Source organism: Molothrus ater, chromosome 7 (genome assembly GCF_012460135.2).
Source record: "Molothrus ater isolate BHLD 08-10-18 breed brown headed cowbird chromosome 7, BPBGC_Mater_1.1, whole genome shotgun sequence".
Lineage (NCBI taxonomy): Eukaryota > Metazoa > Chordata > Aves > Passeriformes > Icteridae > Molothrus > Molothrus ater.
Window position 1 is genome coordinate 10,171,879 of NC_050484.2, and position 16,643 is coordinate 10,188,521.

The 16,643-nt window shown below is 41.8% G+C and overlaps 1 protein-coding gene across 13 annotated transcripts in view; it reads right to left on the bottom strand.

Moving 5' to 3' along the window:
- The window catches only part of ANKRD44 (ankyrin repeat domain 44), a 132,011-nt gene that overhangs the window by 24,911 nt on the left and 90,457 nt on the right, over positions 1–16,643 (bottom strand). For 5 of the 13 annotated variants that reach the window (XM_054515331.1, XM_054515326.1, XM_054515328.1 and 2 more), the window contains exons 11-17: positions 14,472–14,554; positions 13,105–13,222; positions 10,720–10,788; positions 9,888–10,028; positions 7,693–7,776; positions 6,612–6,723; positions 1,247–1,273 (exon numbers count right to left, since the gene is read on the bottom strand). In XM_054515331.1, coding sequence (XP_054371306.1) covers positions 1,247–1,273; positions 6,612–6,723; positions 7,693–7,776; positions 9,888–10,028; positions 10,720–10,788; positions 13,105–13,222; positions 14,472–14,554 — 634 coding nt within the window. The remainder of the gene's footprint in view (positions 1–1,246; positions 1,274–6,611; positions 6,724–7,692; positions 7,777–9,887; positions 10,029–10,719; positions 10,789–13,104; positions 13,223–14,471; positions 14,555–16,643) is intronic. The other 8 variants (XM_036387334.1, XM_036387329.1, XM_036387335.2 and 5 more) reach the window with 6 other exon arrangements.

The following is a 16,643-nucleotide window of genomic DNA, read 5'->3' on the forward strand; positions in this document are numbered from 1 at the left end:
AATTTCACTCACATGCACAGATATGGGTGAAGTTAAATTAACTTGAGCAATAAGTATTTTCACAAGAGCTCAGGCTGAGCCTGAAGAGATGTGTGAGTAGCTCTGTGCAACTCCCCCAGTACAAAGTTTAAGTACCCAATACCCAACAGACCAGTCACCACCATGCAAACAGGACACTTACCTGGCATGTCAGAGAATACTGTTCAGGGCTTTAAACATGTCTAAATGTGAAACTCGAGCAGGCCTCCAGGCCCTGGGCTGTTCTCAGCTGGGGCTCTGATCTTCTTTGGAGCTCTTCCACTCCATACAAAATCATTTCATGTTAAGCCACACGACTGCCATACTCAGTGGCTCATAGGGACAGGTGATTGTCACCCAGGGAGTATTTAAACAATGCAGAACAGCTCCAAATGAGAGTGAGAGATCAGCCCCAGCACCAGCCTGCCTCATATGTTGGTTACTCCTTGGGATGTAGATGTCCAATTCCTGTGTCAGTCAGAGCAGAGATTTGAACCTGGGACTTTCACACTCAAATCACAAAATCATGTTTCTTTCTGGCCAGAAATTCTATCTCAGAGGTTCTGTAAAACCTCACACTTTGCTTTAAGGACTCTTAGCCAAATAAACTTTTGCAAATTGTACAGGTGTGCAAAAGGTATAGGAAGGCTTATATTTAGAGAAATTATTAGAAGTTTCCTCTTTAGATAGAAAACTTGAGGACTGGTGAAATACAGTGACAGTCAATTTTGAAAATGTGTATTTCAGTGTTATTTTTGCTACTCTCCTCTCATTTGAGCCTCTACTCTGAAACACAAGTACTTTTTAAATTCAAGCTCGCTTGAAGCCACGTAATTTACATTTCTTCTCCAAAACACTTTAAAATTGGCCACAAACTTCCAGAAAACAGCCAAGTGTGGTTCCATTTCACATTCCCAAATGCAAGGTTACTTTAACATCCAGGGAAGTGTCATGCCAGCCAGGTACGTGCACTGCACTTACGTGCCCCTAAGACTGACTGAGGAGAAGCAACAGCCTCGGGCAAAGCTGGAGCCTGCAAGCAGCAGGAAGAAGGAATTCCAATGGAAGCAGAAGCAGCACACATGCAATTGCTTCAAGTACATGGCATGCTGGTTAAGAGTTGTGATTCTTCTTCCTCAGGCTTCACTAGAGTGAATACAAGGATTTGCAAAATACTAAGAAGATGAAATAAAAATACACAACATGCAATCGCTTTTCATTTACTCACTATATCCAAGGGAGTTTTGCTTCCAATCTAATTAAAAATGTCAATTAGAATTAGAATAATTAAAGACAGAAACACTCAAGTGTAATGGTAATCTGAAAATGTTTCTTGGTTTATTTTTCCTGTACAATAACTGCATTGCAAGCAGTGCATGAACAGAACCATGGACCTGAGCCTGTGCACCCCATCCCTGCACTGTCCAACCCAGCTGAAATACTCCTGGAGCAATGACCCCACAGCCACTGTGGACAGATATCAGGTACATTACTTCATAAGAGAGGAAGGAAGAGGGGAGAATAATGACAATGTTTAAGATCAATCTCCTCAACTGGCAAAACACAGATCAACAGATACATAATACACACACACAGTGGGAGGCTTTGCTTAATGAAGTGAGATTGCTTTGTAAACCTACAAATACCAATAAACCAGTGACAGTTTCTGCTTGAAAGTCTGCTCATGCAGGCAAACATCTTGCCTTGGATAAATAAATCTGACTGCACCCCTAAAATCCCAGTGACCACAGCTCTTTCTGAGAGCCTGATACTCTAATGCAGTGCAATATGCCTTGATCAAATGTCCTTTTCTTTGGATTCTGTAGATTTGAGGGAGCCAGATATTCTTCACACATAACATTTAAACACCACACACACAGATACAGAGAAAGGTATTTCAGGCAACGGCAGAAGTCTGTGATCTCTCTGCTAACTGAAGGAAAAATGTCTCCTTAAGTTCTGCAGTGGCCTTGCTGTTCTCTGTCAAAAGAGTGTCTTGCTTCTCCACCCCAGGGAAATAAAAACACAGACTAAAAAAGACAAGATGTGTCAGAGAGACAGAAAATAAACCCCAGAGATGCTAAGCAATACTCTATCCTACAAGGCAAAGTGCCAACAGGGTGCCAGGGCAAACAGTAAATTCCTGCCCTTGTTGATTTCCTAAGCAGCATTAGCTTTTTAGAAAACATTTTTAGAATCCAAATTATCTGCTTTCCAAAACATAAAATCTAAGACAAACTGCACTTCTATAAACTAACTTGTATCAGTGTATCTAGCATATTTGGGCTCCCATTGATTATTTAAACAGTGGGTACATATTGCACAAATGCTGACATCAAAACTCAACCAATTAAATCAGCCTACCACGATTTGGGGGATTCTACAACTGACAGACAAATTAGATGTATGAAAGTTATTTTTGAACATTAAGTTCCTAAATTGTTCTCCTTTTTAGAACCACTTAAGTTAATGACTTTGTGCTTCTCTGCTCCACATGGAAAAGCTCTCATAGACACAAAGTAATTCATCACACAAAACACTGCTGCCCCTGGCTTCAGACAACATGCTCCCTTTAAGAAAGAGGGTGTTGGTTGTGGAGACAAACAGGCAACTATAAAGGAGAAAACCCAGGTTGTTTCCCCTGAATAAAGAGATCTGAGTCAGAAGGAGGCCCAGGGGCTGCCACTGGACGAGCATTGGAGCCAGATCCCCACGTGGATAAAAGCTTTTTACCACCTATCCCAGCCCTGCTGTGCTTCACTCATCAGAAATTACCAGGTCCTGCTCTCAGATGGATGAATGAACACATTTGTGTTGATAGGAGACAGGTAATTAGCAGCAGCCACACTGGAGATTTATGGAGTCAGTGATTGCAATTTCTCCACAGGTTAAGGAAGCAAGTGTTGGAAGGCATGGCTTATCTGCCTTGCAGTGCAGAGCTGCTCTGATAAAGGTGTTCCCCAGCCTCTCCATTCCCAGTATGCCTTTGTGCTGGCCACACACCTCCCTCAGCCCCTGCTCCCCAACACACTCAGAGGGATTTACCTTTTCTTCTGGGCACAGCTTTTGGTTAAACCATGCTCCCCTCCCATTCTTAAACAATTTAGCCCCTGTGATGATTCAATTTCTTTAGTCAGAGAGGGAATTACATTTGCTGATGGAATAAAGAGAAGAGCAGATTAAAAGAAAAAGTATCCATTGTTTCTTACAGTCAGAGAAGAGATTTCACTGGAGGAGATGGGCATTTCATTCTGTTTGCCTAGCATTGCACAGAAACCTGGTTTCATCAGCACAAAGTGCTTGGTGTCTCTCTGGGTAGAATTCTAATGTGAAATTACAATTTAAATTCCAGTCTTTTCACACCAATAAAGCTCTTGTGATAAGAGACCATTTCAATGTAAGAAAATCCACAACATTTTTCTTTTTTTAAAGGAGTTTGGTGATGTGATCAGCTCTGAAACACCAGGTAGCAGTGATGACCGCTATCACTGACTACCAACAGCAAAGTAAGCCCCAGCCTAAACAAACCTGAGGTTATTTCTAGAAGCACGAAGGCAGGTGGGAGTTTCAGTGGCTTGCAAGCACACATGCCCACCATTCAGCCTTTATGAATGGCTCTCTACAGATGGAGAGACAGCTGAGGAATCAGCTTCCACTCTTCTCTTTTTAGCAACATCACATCACTCACCGCAGGGCAAATACCCCACTAATATTCCAGACAACCTAAAGGTCCTCCAGGAAAAAGCTTCTCTTGTTGAGCTCTGTGGTTGAACACACAGAACATAAACTTGGTTTGGGTCAAAGATATGACCTTTTCACTCTTAATCCTTATTTCTCCTAACACCTCTCCACAAAGAAATGTAGCCAAGTTCCAGCCAAGGTATTGGACTCACAGGAAACACAAAAGTCAAAGAATGAAAATATGTTCCCATAGATAAACCAGCCCTTCCCTAATTGCATTCAAATGTGTAAATATTTTATAATGCTGAGAAACTGTGGTGCTTAGAGCACAGACCAAATTACCCAGTGAAGGAAACTTCACTGGATATTACATTTTTTTCTTTGGATTTACTTTTAAAAGTAAACATTTATTTAGAAATAAGCTCTTTTAAATACCTACTAAAAACTGGGGGGGGGAGGGGGGGGAAGGCAAATAAAAAAAAAAATCTTACAAGGTATTTTATAAACTTGACACATTCTGGAACACCAAAATAATTCCCTAACATTTTGCTGAAGTTTGGTATTGTGTACGTAGAGAACTACTAGCAGTCATTACTCATAGAAAAACAAGATTATTGTTGTACCCACCTTGACTTTGTTTTGACCACAATTAAAGTTCCATATTTCATATGAACTCTTTCCTCTAACAGGTTTTAGGACCATAAAGAACTGTCTTGCTCTAGGCAAGATAATTCCTAGTTATTTTCATTTATCAGCTATCAATAACAAACAAAAATATTTACCCAGGGGATAAAATAGTAAAATAACAGCTAATATGGCACTGAAAAATAATGGTTTATTTACATAATCCCACTTGACTTTGCTTTCAGCCCTTTTGCCATCCTGAATCCCAGCATTGCAAAGAAATCAGTGTAATGGTGATGCCTGTATCAACTAGTTAGTTATGTAAATGTAAAGCTGTTTAACTCAGGACTTGGTAACTCATGACAAAAAAACTAAGTCAGCTTCTTCTGCCAGTGGGTGCAAAGATGACAGATCCTGGTCCTGCTCTTGGATGAGCACAAATGCTTTCTGACACATTTACCCTTTGTATTCCAGAGAGAAAATGACATGCCTGTTACCCTCCAAAGACCAATGGAAAAATCCTGATTCCCCAAAAGTTTCAGGCTGGCACCCCAGCACACAACACTGGTCCTGTGCATGCAGAGGACTAAAACTCATGGCAGTTGTTTTTCACCACTGTACACACAATAGCTGTGTGACTCTCTCTGCAAATGATGCTTGACCTTGGTTTTCCATACTGCAGCTTTAGTCACAAATACAGGAAGACTGACAGGGAAGAACTTGGGAGTTTTTCTGCCTGAATATAGAACACTTGCTGCACAGCTGTCTCTGGCCCACCAGATTAAAAGAAAACCCAACACCAGATTAAAAGAAAACCCAACACCTCTGACATGCACTGCATTCCCAGCTCTTCCTTTTGTCTGCCCAGCCTAAGCAATGCCAGGATGTGACAGCAGATCATTGCCTGCAACTGAGATGTGCAGAAAATGTGCCCAGCCACAAGTACAAGAGAAGAGAGGGGGCCTTGCTCCATTTCCAATCTGTGCCTCACAGCACACAGGGACTGACAGGGAGGCTGAAAGAGAATCCCCAGTGAAGATGCTCCCCCTCCATCCCCACAGGCAGAGTCACAGAGATCAGTGCCGGGAGAAGGCAAGGCCAAACTCACTGCCACAAGCAACAAGGAGCAGTGCTATTTAAAGTGTCCTAAATATACATGCTTGCAGGTGGGAGCTAAAAAGGCTCAACACCCCACCTGAAATTCTGCCCCAGGCCTGCCCTGGCAGAGCTAATGCCCCAGGTTTCCAAGCTGCTGGAACCAGCTGCAGGCCAGCTGCAGTGTTTTCCTGTTGTGGCATGTGTGGTGTGAAAGCAGCATGTGCTCTGCAGAGCTCCTACTCAATAACCAAATACTTGACTCTTCAACACAGAAAGAAAGAACCAAACAACACATAACACTGAACAACACACAGTGTTCTCACTAAAGCATGAATATCTATACAATTTTCCAATTGGAGCTTAGTTTTTTGGAAGCAAATAAAGTCAATTGATATGTAATATATACTACCTATTATATAGCATATATAATGTATATAGTAATAATACGTGTAATATATATTATATATATATAATTTCGGATCATCCTGTATATCAAGCAGTTAACTCCCACCTTTATGACACTTAAACAAGTCAGATACATCTATAAATCCATTCTGTACATCTCCCAAATACAATGTTTGGATAAAAATTGTTGGCATCTTAGAAGATGCAATTGCTAATCACTCAGACCCAGAATATTAAAAAAGGAATAACAAAAAAAACATTAATTTTTTTTAAAAAGCCCCAAAATTCTCAGCTGCTTTGCATATAAGGTTGATCTTGATTATGGTAACTTTGTCAATGTTGCCATTGTTTTGCCAGAGACAAAAAAGAAACTGCAGGTATGAAGCAGAAGTTATTTACTCTCTCAGTATGCAGGTCAGATAAAATGCCAGGTGGATCAGGCACATACACTGTCATTTACCAGGAACTGTCCCTTACTCCTGGCACTTAGGCATACACTGGGAATATTTTGATCACACTTAAAATTAATTTGTGCATACATAAACTCCACTCGAAGACAACCCTTAAGCACCAGGTTGTTGAATAAGGACTTGATTATCAAGATAAACATATTTTTTAAGATAGATCTGGGTGCAAATATTTGGGTTTACTGCCCCATATTGAAGGTTTCGACAGATTTCTTATTATCCAAAGAGCTCCAATAGTAGCCATGGGGGGAGTTCCCCATCCTGGCACAGGCACATTCCCTTATCAGCAGACAGGGAAGCCCCAAGGCGAGCACTCACCAGCTCCAGGCACTGCCGGTGCCCGTAGGCAGCCGCGTAATGCACGGTGTTGTAGCCCTCCTTGTCCTGGATGGAGGGGTTGGCATCGTTCTGGAGAAGGAACTCGAGACACCTGTGGACAATTCACTGGGGTAAATGTGGGCTCCCAAGACTTAACAGGCTCATCCCTTGCTGCAGCTGGAAGTGGCACTGAAATCTGGCAGTGAATCCCGTACTTCGAGCAGCAAATCACTTCTCACCAACAGCTCCTCACATTCACCATGTTTTTAAAAAGAAAATCCCCACTCCTCTTTGAAGATCAACTTCATGGAAAAGATCTTCAACCAAACTCTTGTGGCTACTCTAGTTTACAAAATTGATTTTCTGTTACAAAACCTGAAAGATTCTGTACATATGACATAAACAGCCTAGAACTGCTACTCCTCACACAAAAACTCAGATATCAAACCATCAGTCTCCAAACATGCACTAGGGCAAGCTGGAAAAAAAAGATTTAACTGAGTTACATGAATTTATTCTCTTCTTCATTGACTTTTTTTTCAATCATGTTTTTCAAAAGATCCCTTTTACTCTTTCTAGCTCTTGCCACTTTCTCTTATACCATCAAGGTACTGTCATTTTGTTATTAGTACTTCCTTGCCTAGCCTGTAATCTGGAGTGAATGTACGGCCATTATATCATAAAGGGGATTAAAAAAAAAACATTAAGCAAACAGATGAAAATGTTAATCCAAGTGAATGCATTGAGAAAGCCATTGGCTACTTCCTTTTGCAACGTACAGACTGCGCATGACACTACAGACACTGCGTGATACTAAAGCACATGATATTAAAGAACTATAAAATTACTGAAGCTGTGCATCTTCCACTAAGAAACAGCAACAAGCACAGAAACAGAAATACCAGGGAATATGTGCACAGAGAAAAGAGTGGAGCTTTTTCCTTTAGGTTAACCCTCATTGAAGCCAAGCATTGTTTTTAGCAGAGCAAAGAACAAGCAAGAGCAGAGTGTAAGGCTGCAAGCCAAAGCCGTGGCATTCTCCAGGAATGAAGTCTAACTGCATTTGTGACACCAAACTTACAATGCAGCTTCTTTTTCCTTCATCTCAGTGGCTCTTTCAAGTTCTTCAGCATTTTCATGGGAGTTACCTAAAATATTCTTTCTTCTTAGCACAGAGGACAGAAAAATGCAACTTATTCTCAAAATACCACACCGGTGATTTTGATGCAGTCTGCTACCCACCCCCAACCTCCTCTTCAAGGAGGTGACTTCCTCCAGCCAGCAATGAGGATTATACTGAGTTAAATGAGTGCACTGCATGGGTCTGCAGGTGGTAAGTTTTCAAAGCTGAGGAGACAACCATCATGTGGCAGTTTATTGTCCCACAGGTCAATGCCGGAAGAAAAATAATTTTTAATTTCTGGTTTCTATCAGGTACAGTTTGACCAACATTTTCTACAATCCTTCTGTTTCAACCACAGCAATGTTTTTTCCTTTCCAGAGAGTAACTCAGGATTACTACACTTTGCTTTCTCCTGCAGTAAGCTGCTGCTGGTTCTTCTCTAGCATTTAGGATTTAGAGCAACTTTAATCACTGATACTAAATCACTGTCTCGAGTCTGCATGAGCTGACTGGCCTCACTTTCTGTCAAATATCTTGGCAACACTGTGTGTTCTCAGTCAGGTTCTTCTCCCTGCTCATTAACTACCCACATCCAGAGTTAATGATGAATATTCTTTGGAATGAGATCGCCTGACCTTGCAAGTTTTTTGACATTCAGCAGGAAAAAAAAAAGATTTGCTGACCTATAAAATCATGGTCTGCAAATAGCATTTGATCTATGTAATAAGGCTTCTTCCAGAACATCTCAAACTGAAAAATTTAACGAGAAGACGGCAACACCACATCAGAATCAATTTAGGTTTGGATTGTGAGGACAAATAAAAGCCATATACTTCTTCCAAAGTTCAGGATGTGACTAAAATAAGCTTTTTTTTTTTTTTTTTAAATGAGGGATAAAAGTAGAAACATCCTGAAGTTAACCAAGAGCTTGTTTAAATGCAGGAACCTCACCTACCAAGAACCAAAAGCTGAAAAACACACACTGAATCATCATTCTCAACCCCCCCAAGTAACACCTCACCCTGGTAGGACAGAATTAGAAACAGGCAGTGGTGAAAGCCTTCCTACAAGCTTACACGGGTTTTCATGCCAAGCACAGACCTCTGATGACTCTGCCTCCTTCTCCCCAGCACTGTTCAGGTTTGAGGGTGATGGGGAAGACATTTTTTATATCAGCACTATCACAGAAAATTATGAAGAAGCTCTCAAGGCTCTGATGTGGCATTCAGAACTCTGCCATAAAGTTAAACCAGACTTCCCCTGCCATGGCACTGAGGTGGAGCTCTGCTGGGAGAGATGCAGCTGTACTTTCACCACACCTCACTATATAAGAAAGCAAAAACTAGATCCTTAGTGTCTAGAGACAGACACTGTGAGACAGAAAAACATAGGATGACCTAAAATAAATACAGTTTGCTAACAGTTTTAAGAGAGAACTAACAGGATAATTGAGTCTGGTTTATACAGTATGTTATAAGGAAGAGATTGGCAGAATGTTCAACTACCTGGGAATTAAAATTGCAGTCAGTAACCACAGCATTTCTAAGTTTTGCAGTTTTGCAGCTGTTTCCCCTCCTTCTCACAAGAACACCACTGCGTTCTGACAAAGGCTATTCCTCAGACATCTCTCTAAAAAGGCAACCTGTTTGGACAGGGTGAGCATTTTTATCTGCTCTGACAGTGGAGTGAGACTGATGGTTAGATCCATCCCACCCTTCCCACAAATCTGTCAAAATGCCAAATGTCTGTCACTGCAGTCCCCCTCAGAAAACCTCTCCTCCTGCTATCTCTTGCTCTATCCCTTCTGATGGACTTGCAAAGCAAATGCAGAAAATTCTCTGAGCTTAATCTTGTGAGGAAACCACAGAGAGGAAAACAGAGGACACAACACTGTGAAAATAGTTCTGTAGGGCAGGCTGGCTGCAGAACTGTGTCCTCCTCCAGAGGTAAACCGTGGAGCTGAAATGCCACATCATCTGAGGGCTTGGCTTCCAGTCACAGCAACTCACTGTGGAGCTATGCACACATCTGAGAGAAATTCCTGTGCTAGTGGGATCATTCTTTTGGCTCAAACAGCAGAGCACCATGAAGAGACTAAAATGACATTGATTTAGTGAAACACTTGAGGCAGGAGTTCCCCAGAGCTCTCTTACTTTCTGTCCATGTCAGAAGCAGCAGCGTAGTGCAAAGGGGTGCGTCCCCAGTCGTCTGTTTCATTAATATTGGCTCCTGTTGTCACCAGGGTCTCAATGCAGTGGAAATGACAATTTGCAGCTGCATAGTGCAAAGGTGTCCTGGAACATAAGTGGCAATTTGTTACCTCATATTCCAACATGTGCTGAGGAGGATAAAGATAAATCTTAATTGCTGCGTTCCTACAGATTTCCAGCAGTCAATATCAGCGCTTTATTTTATGGAAATTTAACAAAATATTGCACTAATAGGAAGTTCTGGCACTGCTACGAAGCCTAACAGGACACAGAGCATCAATCTGTGTCTTGCAAACAGCCTAAAGCCTGTGAGAGCCTGTGCTGTGGCCCTGCAGAGACGCTCCTTCTCCCAGCTGGGAGGCAGAGCAGCACAGCACCGTGTCCATCACAGCATCCTGTTCAGCTGGCATAGCGACGCTTTCTGAGGGGGGAAAACCCTCCAGGAAGCACATCCAATGGCAGCTGTCCTGCCATCATAGCTCAGGTGCTGTCTTGGGAACACCAGCACAAGAATTTAGGCAGTAAGGAAAAAAGAAAAGCTGTGATATTTTTAAAAAGAAAAACTCAAGAGGGTGGGATAGCTTTAATAGATTTAATGAAGCCTGCACCTGTGGGACTGGCATGAAACTGCAGCAGCAAGGGTTCTGCAGAGAAAGCCAAACTACCTGATTTTGCTGCCATTTTTCATAGAACATATGATTTTCAGTCTGAGACGGCCTTTCTTCCTTTCCTGATAGATTCTTTCTTTTTTAAAAGAGCTTTGTAATTTACCTACCTTCCACATTTGTCCTTCTTATTAAAATCTGCTCCACTGCTTTGCAAGAGTTTTATACATTCTACATTACTGGAAAGAGAAGTAAAGAAAACAAAATGTGAATAAAACAGAAGCTTACACCTGCATTTCCCCCTGTCCCCCAAAAGGAAAAAGTTACTCTAGTTATTTTTGTATTATTTGCTGTGCAAAAACTATAACATAAAATTCAATCAAACAGAAAGCGAAGCTCTAAAAATAAATTATTTTCTTTTTTTTTGTTTCACTAGAAAACCTCAATCTTCTCTTCTGCAGAAGAAAATAATTAATTTTCCAAAGAGAGCACAGTAAATGTGATCAGTATGTTTGGAAATTTTCAATGGCAGCTGTACTGTAGTGCACCCATTCTGACCTGGTATTTTATAAGGGAACTTTATTTTAAAGTTGTTGCTAGCTTATGAAATGCCAGTCTAATAATGAAGAGGTGACATTTAACGAAATCCACCCCCACTCAGCAGAGCATTCAACAGTAAGCACTTTGCTCAAATCCTGTTTATTTAACGAAATATAATCACAAGAATCACTTGTAGGTATATTCTGATATGATTTGTTGACTATTGATGGATTTAAGCCCATCTCCAAGTGCTTTGTTAGCAAAGGGGTGTGGCTATTATAGTGATTGTCACATCAACACTGCATTTATAAAAGTCGAGGAGAATTTACCACATCCTGGCTGTTTCTTCGTCTTGTTTAAAGCCAGGTAATTTTTAATAGAAAACAAACCAGCTGCATTCTGAGATCTTTTGTAATTCAAGAAAATAAATGTAGGACTCCGAGCCAGAAAATGACAAAGTAGTGCAGCACTTTCCAAGACTACTTGTGTTTCACAGGGGCATCACTTGTGCTCACAATCAGATGAGCAGACCTTTGAAATTCTTTCCCTAGCACCCATGCAACTCCCATTAATGTGATGGCAGTAAGAGGCTTGTGTCAGGAAATACACTAATGGCTTTTGTAGATCTCCAGCTACAGAAAAAAAGGGACTGGGTGCAATAATGCAATATTTTGGTGTATGAAGATCCCAACTCTAAATTGCTGTTGCATAAAATAACTATGGAACACTCACCACAATGCACTAAAAATAAAAACGCTTGCTAGTGATGACAATCATAATAAACCACTGGGAAAATATGGTTTATTTTCATGAGTCACTTTTGCTTCTTATTGAAGCCTCTCCTTCTCTTTATGACTTCCAGGATGTTTTTAGTATCCTTCTGGGGTGCAGCCTTATCAAAGAGGTAGCATCTGAACAATATTAAAATAATCTCCATCCAAGTAACTGTCATACCTCTTACACTAAAGTGAAGAAGTATCAAGATAAATAATACCAAAATAATAATAAAACCAATATTTGGATCAATTTTATTAGGGTTTGGGGTTTTTTTCCCCTCAGAAAAAAAAACTTTGTGATACAGATTTTGGTCCACTGAGAAGAAAAAGCAACTTCCAGAATGACTGCCAAGTATTTGCTGTGGATGAGCATTTCTGCTTGTTATAACCACAGAGAATTCAAGGGCTGTAGCCAAGGCTCCATTTCAGCAGTCTTCTGAGCCATAAAGTACTCAAACAGAAGAGTCAAAACTCAATGCTTGCCAAACATTGTATCCTTTTGCTAGATTAACCTCTCAACACTTCACTGACTGGATTATCTGGAAATATTTAAAATAACTGGATGCTACATTTACATCTTCAATTGAAGCATTTCAATTTCCACTTCAATTTCACTTTTCTGCCCTTCCAGCACTTTTCAGGAACGCATCACCCTGAGAGAGGGGCAGCCTTCTCACTTTCTAATTTGGAGGCTGTGGGTTTGGTTTTGGTTATTTTTTTATTGTTGCTTTGGTTCGTTGTTTTTTCTTTTAGAAACTTATTGCACCTGAAAAGTGGGAGAGAGGGAGATGAACTACACTTGGACTCCAAGGCTGCAACCTGATGGGCACTGCTGCACAGCTGCATTTTCGGACAAGGACATGCTCCAGAGATGGAGGCCAGGAGTACCTCCCCTGCCAGCAGCATGCCAGGAGCTCCAGCTCCTCACTGGGTGCTCCCCACAGACCGATGCTTTCCTGGAGACTGCTGGCCATTGGTGACTGTTGAGGCCTGAAAGCTGAAACAGCCTTCTCAGGGCATGAAAAGGAAGAGTTTTCCCCTCTGCCTGAAACGCATGCTTCAAATCAACCCAGCTCACCCTACACAAAGGCAGGGGCAAAAGAGAGCCTAAAATGACCCAAACTATGGCATCAGGCTGCCTTGCCCAGCAATAAATTCCTCTGTGGATAGCACAGCCAAGCTGGCTGGCCCCAAATGTGCCCCAGGATGCCCTAGAGCAGCCCCAGTGCAGGTACTCACCCTCCGGCAGCGGCCGCGTGCAGGCACGTTCTCCCGAAGCTGTCGGGGGTGTCTATGTCAAAGCCTGCAGACAGCACGTGCTCATTACTAAACAAGGACACTATGCTATACTTTTGTCCTAGTTAAACCACAGGAAACATCGCAGAGACAGAAAAATCAGTTAGTTGGGAAGAAAGCAGAAGGCAAGGCACAGTCAGAGAGGCTGGCACGGGGACGGCGAGCAGCTGCTGGCACTGGCAGCGCTATAAAAGAGGAGCTGTGACAGTGACGGGAGCCTATTTCTACACCCAGCTCCTCCACACGCCTGTCTGCAGCCTGGGATGGGTGTTTGGGAGGCTGAGACAGCAGGACAGGAAGACAGAGAACATGGAGACATGAGGAAGAACCACAGAGTCAGCCTAAACATGAACTGGGGCTGTTTTCATGGCGTGTGGTTGTCAGATTGGGAAGAGGCTTCCAGCAGCACATGGGATATTCATCAAGATGCACGAGGCCAAGGCTGCAGCCTGACAGTGCTAACTGTGGTCATCCAGAGTGTTTTCTCTTCCTATCTAGTGGTCAAGGCCAGAGCACACCAAGTCTCAATATAATAGGGTATGTAATTACCATTTTTCATATTTCTTTTATACCCTACAGGACTCAAGTTAAGGGGGAAAAGTAGCTGTAGGACATTTTACATGTTAAGTAATGAAGGAGTTTTCTAGAAAACTCATATGATCTGGGTCAGGATTTTTTAACTCATAGGAACTCTTGCCTGGAAAAAGCAGAATTTGGGATTTGGCCACTAATTACTGACTCGTTTGAAATGGTTGCATAAGCAAGCTCTGGCTCCTTTGCTTTGGGCTCTGGTGAGGATCCCAAGCCGGTTCTCTTGACACTGCACTTCCATTCATTTTCCCTCTCATGCCCCCAGAGCTTTGGCCAGCCTAAGTTCTTAACTACAGATTCAAAAACACACTTTAGCTGCATGCAAAATACATCATCATCATCAGTGAACTGTAAATCCCTGTGCCAGTGCAGACCCCAAGAAGATAATTTCAGAATTACTCCTCTGGTGGGCAAGGGGGAGAATCCCCAAAGCAAAACAAGATCTCACATTCCTACAGTTTGGAAAGGGGTTCTAAATTCTCTCCCTCCCCAGAGTGTAAACTCTCTGAACCTGCAGGGAGAAAAGAGCTTTGGGCATGAACAACACAGGAAGTACCAGCATGGCTTTGGGAAAGCCTTGCATGCTCTGGTGCACTGCCCCACACAGCCCAACACAGCAGCACTTTCATTAGAATAACTCACAACAAACATGGAAAGGGGCTGCAAGCAGCACAGACAAACACTGCTCGAGTTCCAGGGACACTGGGGGATTTACTCACCCGATGACAACAATTTCCTGCAGCAGTCTGAGTGGGCATTCAGTGCTGCTAAGTGTAAAGGGAACATGTTGTGGATCCCACACCTGAAAGGGACAACAGCCTTGTGAGAAAACGCAGGTTACATACACACACAGCACATCAAAAGCTCCTTCCAGAAAGGCAACATTTTCTCATGCTTTTCTAGGAAGATTCTTTCTTGGTGCCTGCCATTATTTTTATCTGTATTTCCTTAACAGCCTTCTTGAGAGTTAAAAATATTCTGATGTAGCAAAATCTTGGCATTTTGCTTTGAACAGAATGTGGCAGGATGGTTTGCAAAAGTTCCAGGCAAAGCCAAGGTAGGGGAGGAAGTAAGAGAGCAGATACTGCTTGGAGACAATTGCCCAGTGAGCCACAAATTTCTGCACCAGCTACACATACAGCAACTGCCATTCTGAGGAAATGTAAATGCCAAAATCTTCTCTATATTATTTCTAAAATTTTTTTTGGCAGATGACTCTTCACACTTTCCTTTAGGCTCCCATGTCAGTTTTCCTCCACAGCCTAAGAACTAATAATCTAATTTTCCTATTTGCTCCAACTACTCTCCTCACCTCCCCTTTCACTTTTTCCTCCCTCTTTTCAATCACACAATAAACTTTCAGAGCAGACATGATGGGTAAGAAAAGAAAGGGCGCCTTTAGATTGAGCCTGTTTATCATTAGTCTAATTCCGTATCAGGCAAACATGTAGTTTTTAAACAAGCTGAGCACTCAGCAACTTTAATTAATATCAGGAAATCATGCCAGTTCAGTCCCTAGGCATGCCACTGCTCACTGTCTTAGAATACTTTTGGGTCTGGACATCTTGGTGTCTTTCATTCAGCATTGTTTTGTGCAAAGCATCTTGTTATTCTAGAAATATTATCCTGCTGGCAGTTCTCCAAGTGCACATAAACATGGAGCCTCTGAAAACAACTAGCTTGACAAGATTATCATCTACTGCCTGCTCCAGCAGATTTTTTTTTTTAAATTACAAACTCCAGAACAATAGCAGATGGATTCCTATCAGTCCTTCACTTCTGTGAGACAATTGGTGGATGGGAGAGTATGATCATCTCATGGGAGAGGATTTCAGATACAGACCCAAAGACAAAAGATCTTGTCTTTCTAGACACCATAAATCATAATTACTTAGGAAGCTTAAGACAATAATTTTATGTGGATGTTTACAAATATATCTTGCTATCGCCAAGATTTTATACCTAAATGTATTTAACTTAATTTGGGTTTGTTTTCAAAAATTTATTATTTCCTGAACCCACAGGCCCATTCTTTCTCTGTCTTCACATGTCCTCCTTGCTGCTTCACTACACTGACTTGTGCTGCCTTACAGATTTGAATTTTACTATTAGCAGCATCTATATCTTAGAGTAAATCTATTAAGAGATGATCTGACAGCCTGTTCTTTGAAGAAAACATTACAAGCTCCACTGAGCTGCTGCATCTGTACAAACAGGTTGCATTTTCTAGCCATGGATTCACTTATTTAAGGGAACATTGACATTGCATATTTCCCTCTGCCTCCTCCTCCACTTAGTTATCTAACACAGTATTATTCGTCTTTTTGGTCAAGATTTCCACCCAGCAGATGTTTTGGCTGGTTTCCACTGAAATCCACTATCTGCACCTTTGCTAGCCTGTGTCCCATTTCTGCAGAGCTGTTCACACTGGTTCCTCCTATCACCTGCACACTTTCCCTTGCAGTGCATTGCCTTAAAGCCTGGCCAAGCTGTCTGCACTGGTGAACAGTGCTGCAGAATTTTCTTTCCTAAACCTATTTGGGGAGCTCACCCAGAGTTATTTACATGCAGCACATATTGAAAGCACATTTAGCACAGGCAGTAGCATCATTTCCATCTGCCTGCTATCTCTGAGCCAACTTCTTATTTCACTTATTTCTGCTGCTGGAAAAAGTATTTTATTTGATCAATGTTCCAGTTACCCAACTGTGAAATAGAAATTTCTAACTGGATAACCCTGATTCCAAGAGTGGAGTGGGCTATCCCAGTGCATCTCATTTTCCCTTAAAACCTCAAGATAACAGTGACTGACTGTACTGGAGAAGGAGAGAGGAAAAATGACATTTCTGTTAAGATACCAAGATCTTCATGCTGGCTGTATTAATAAAACC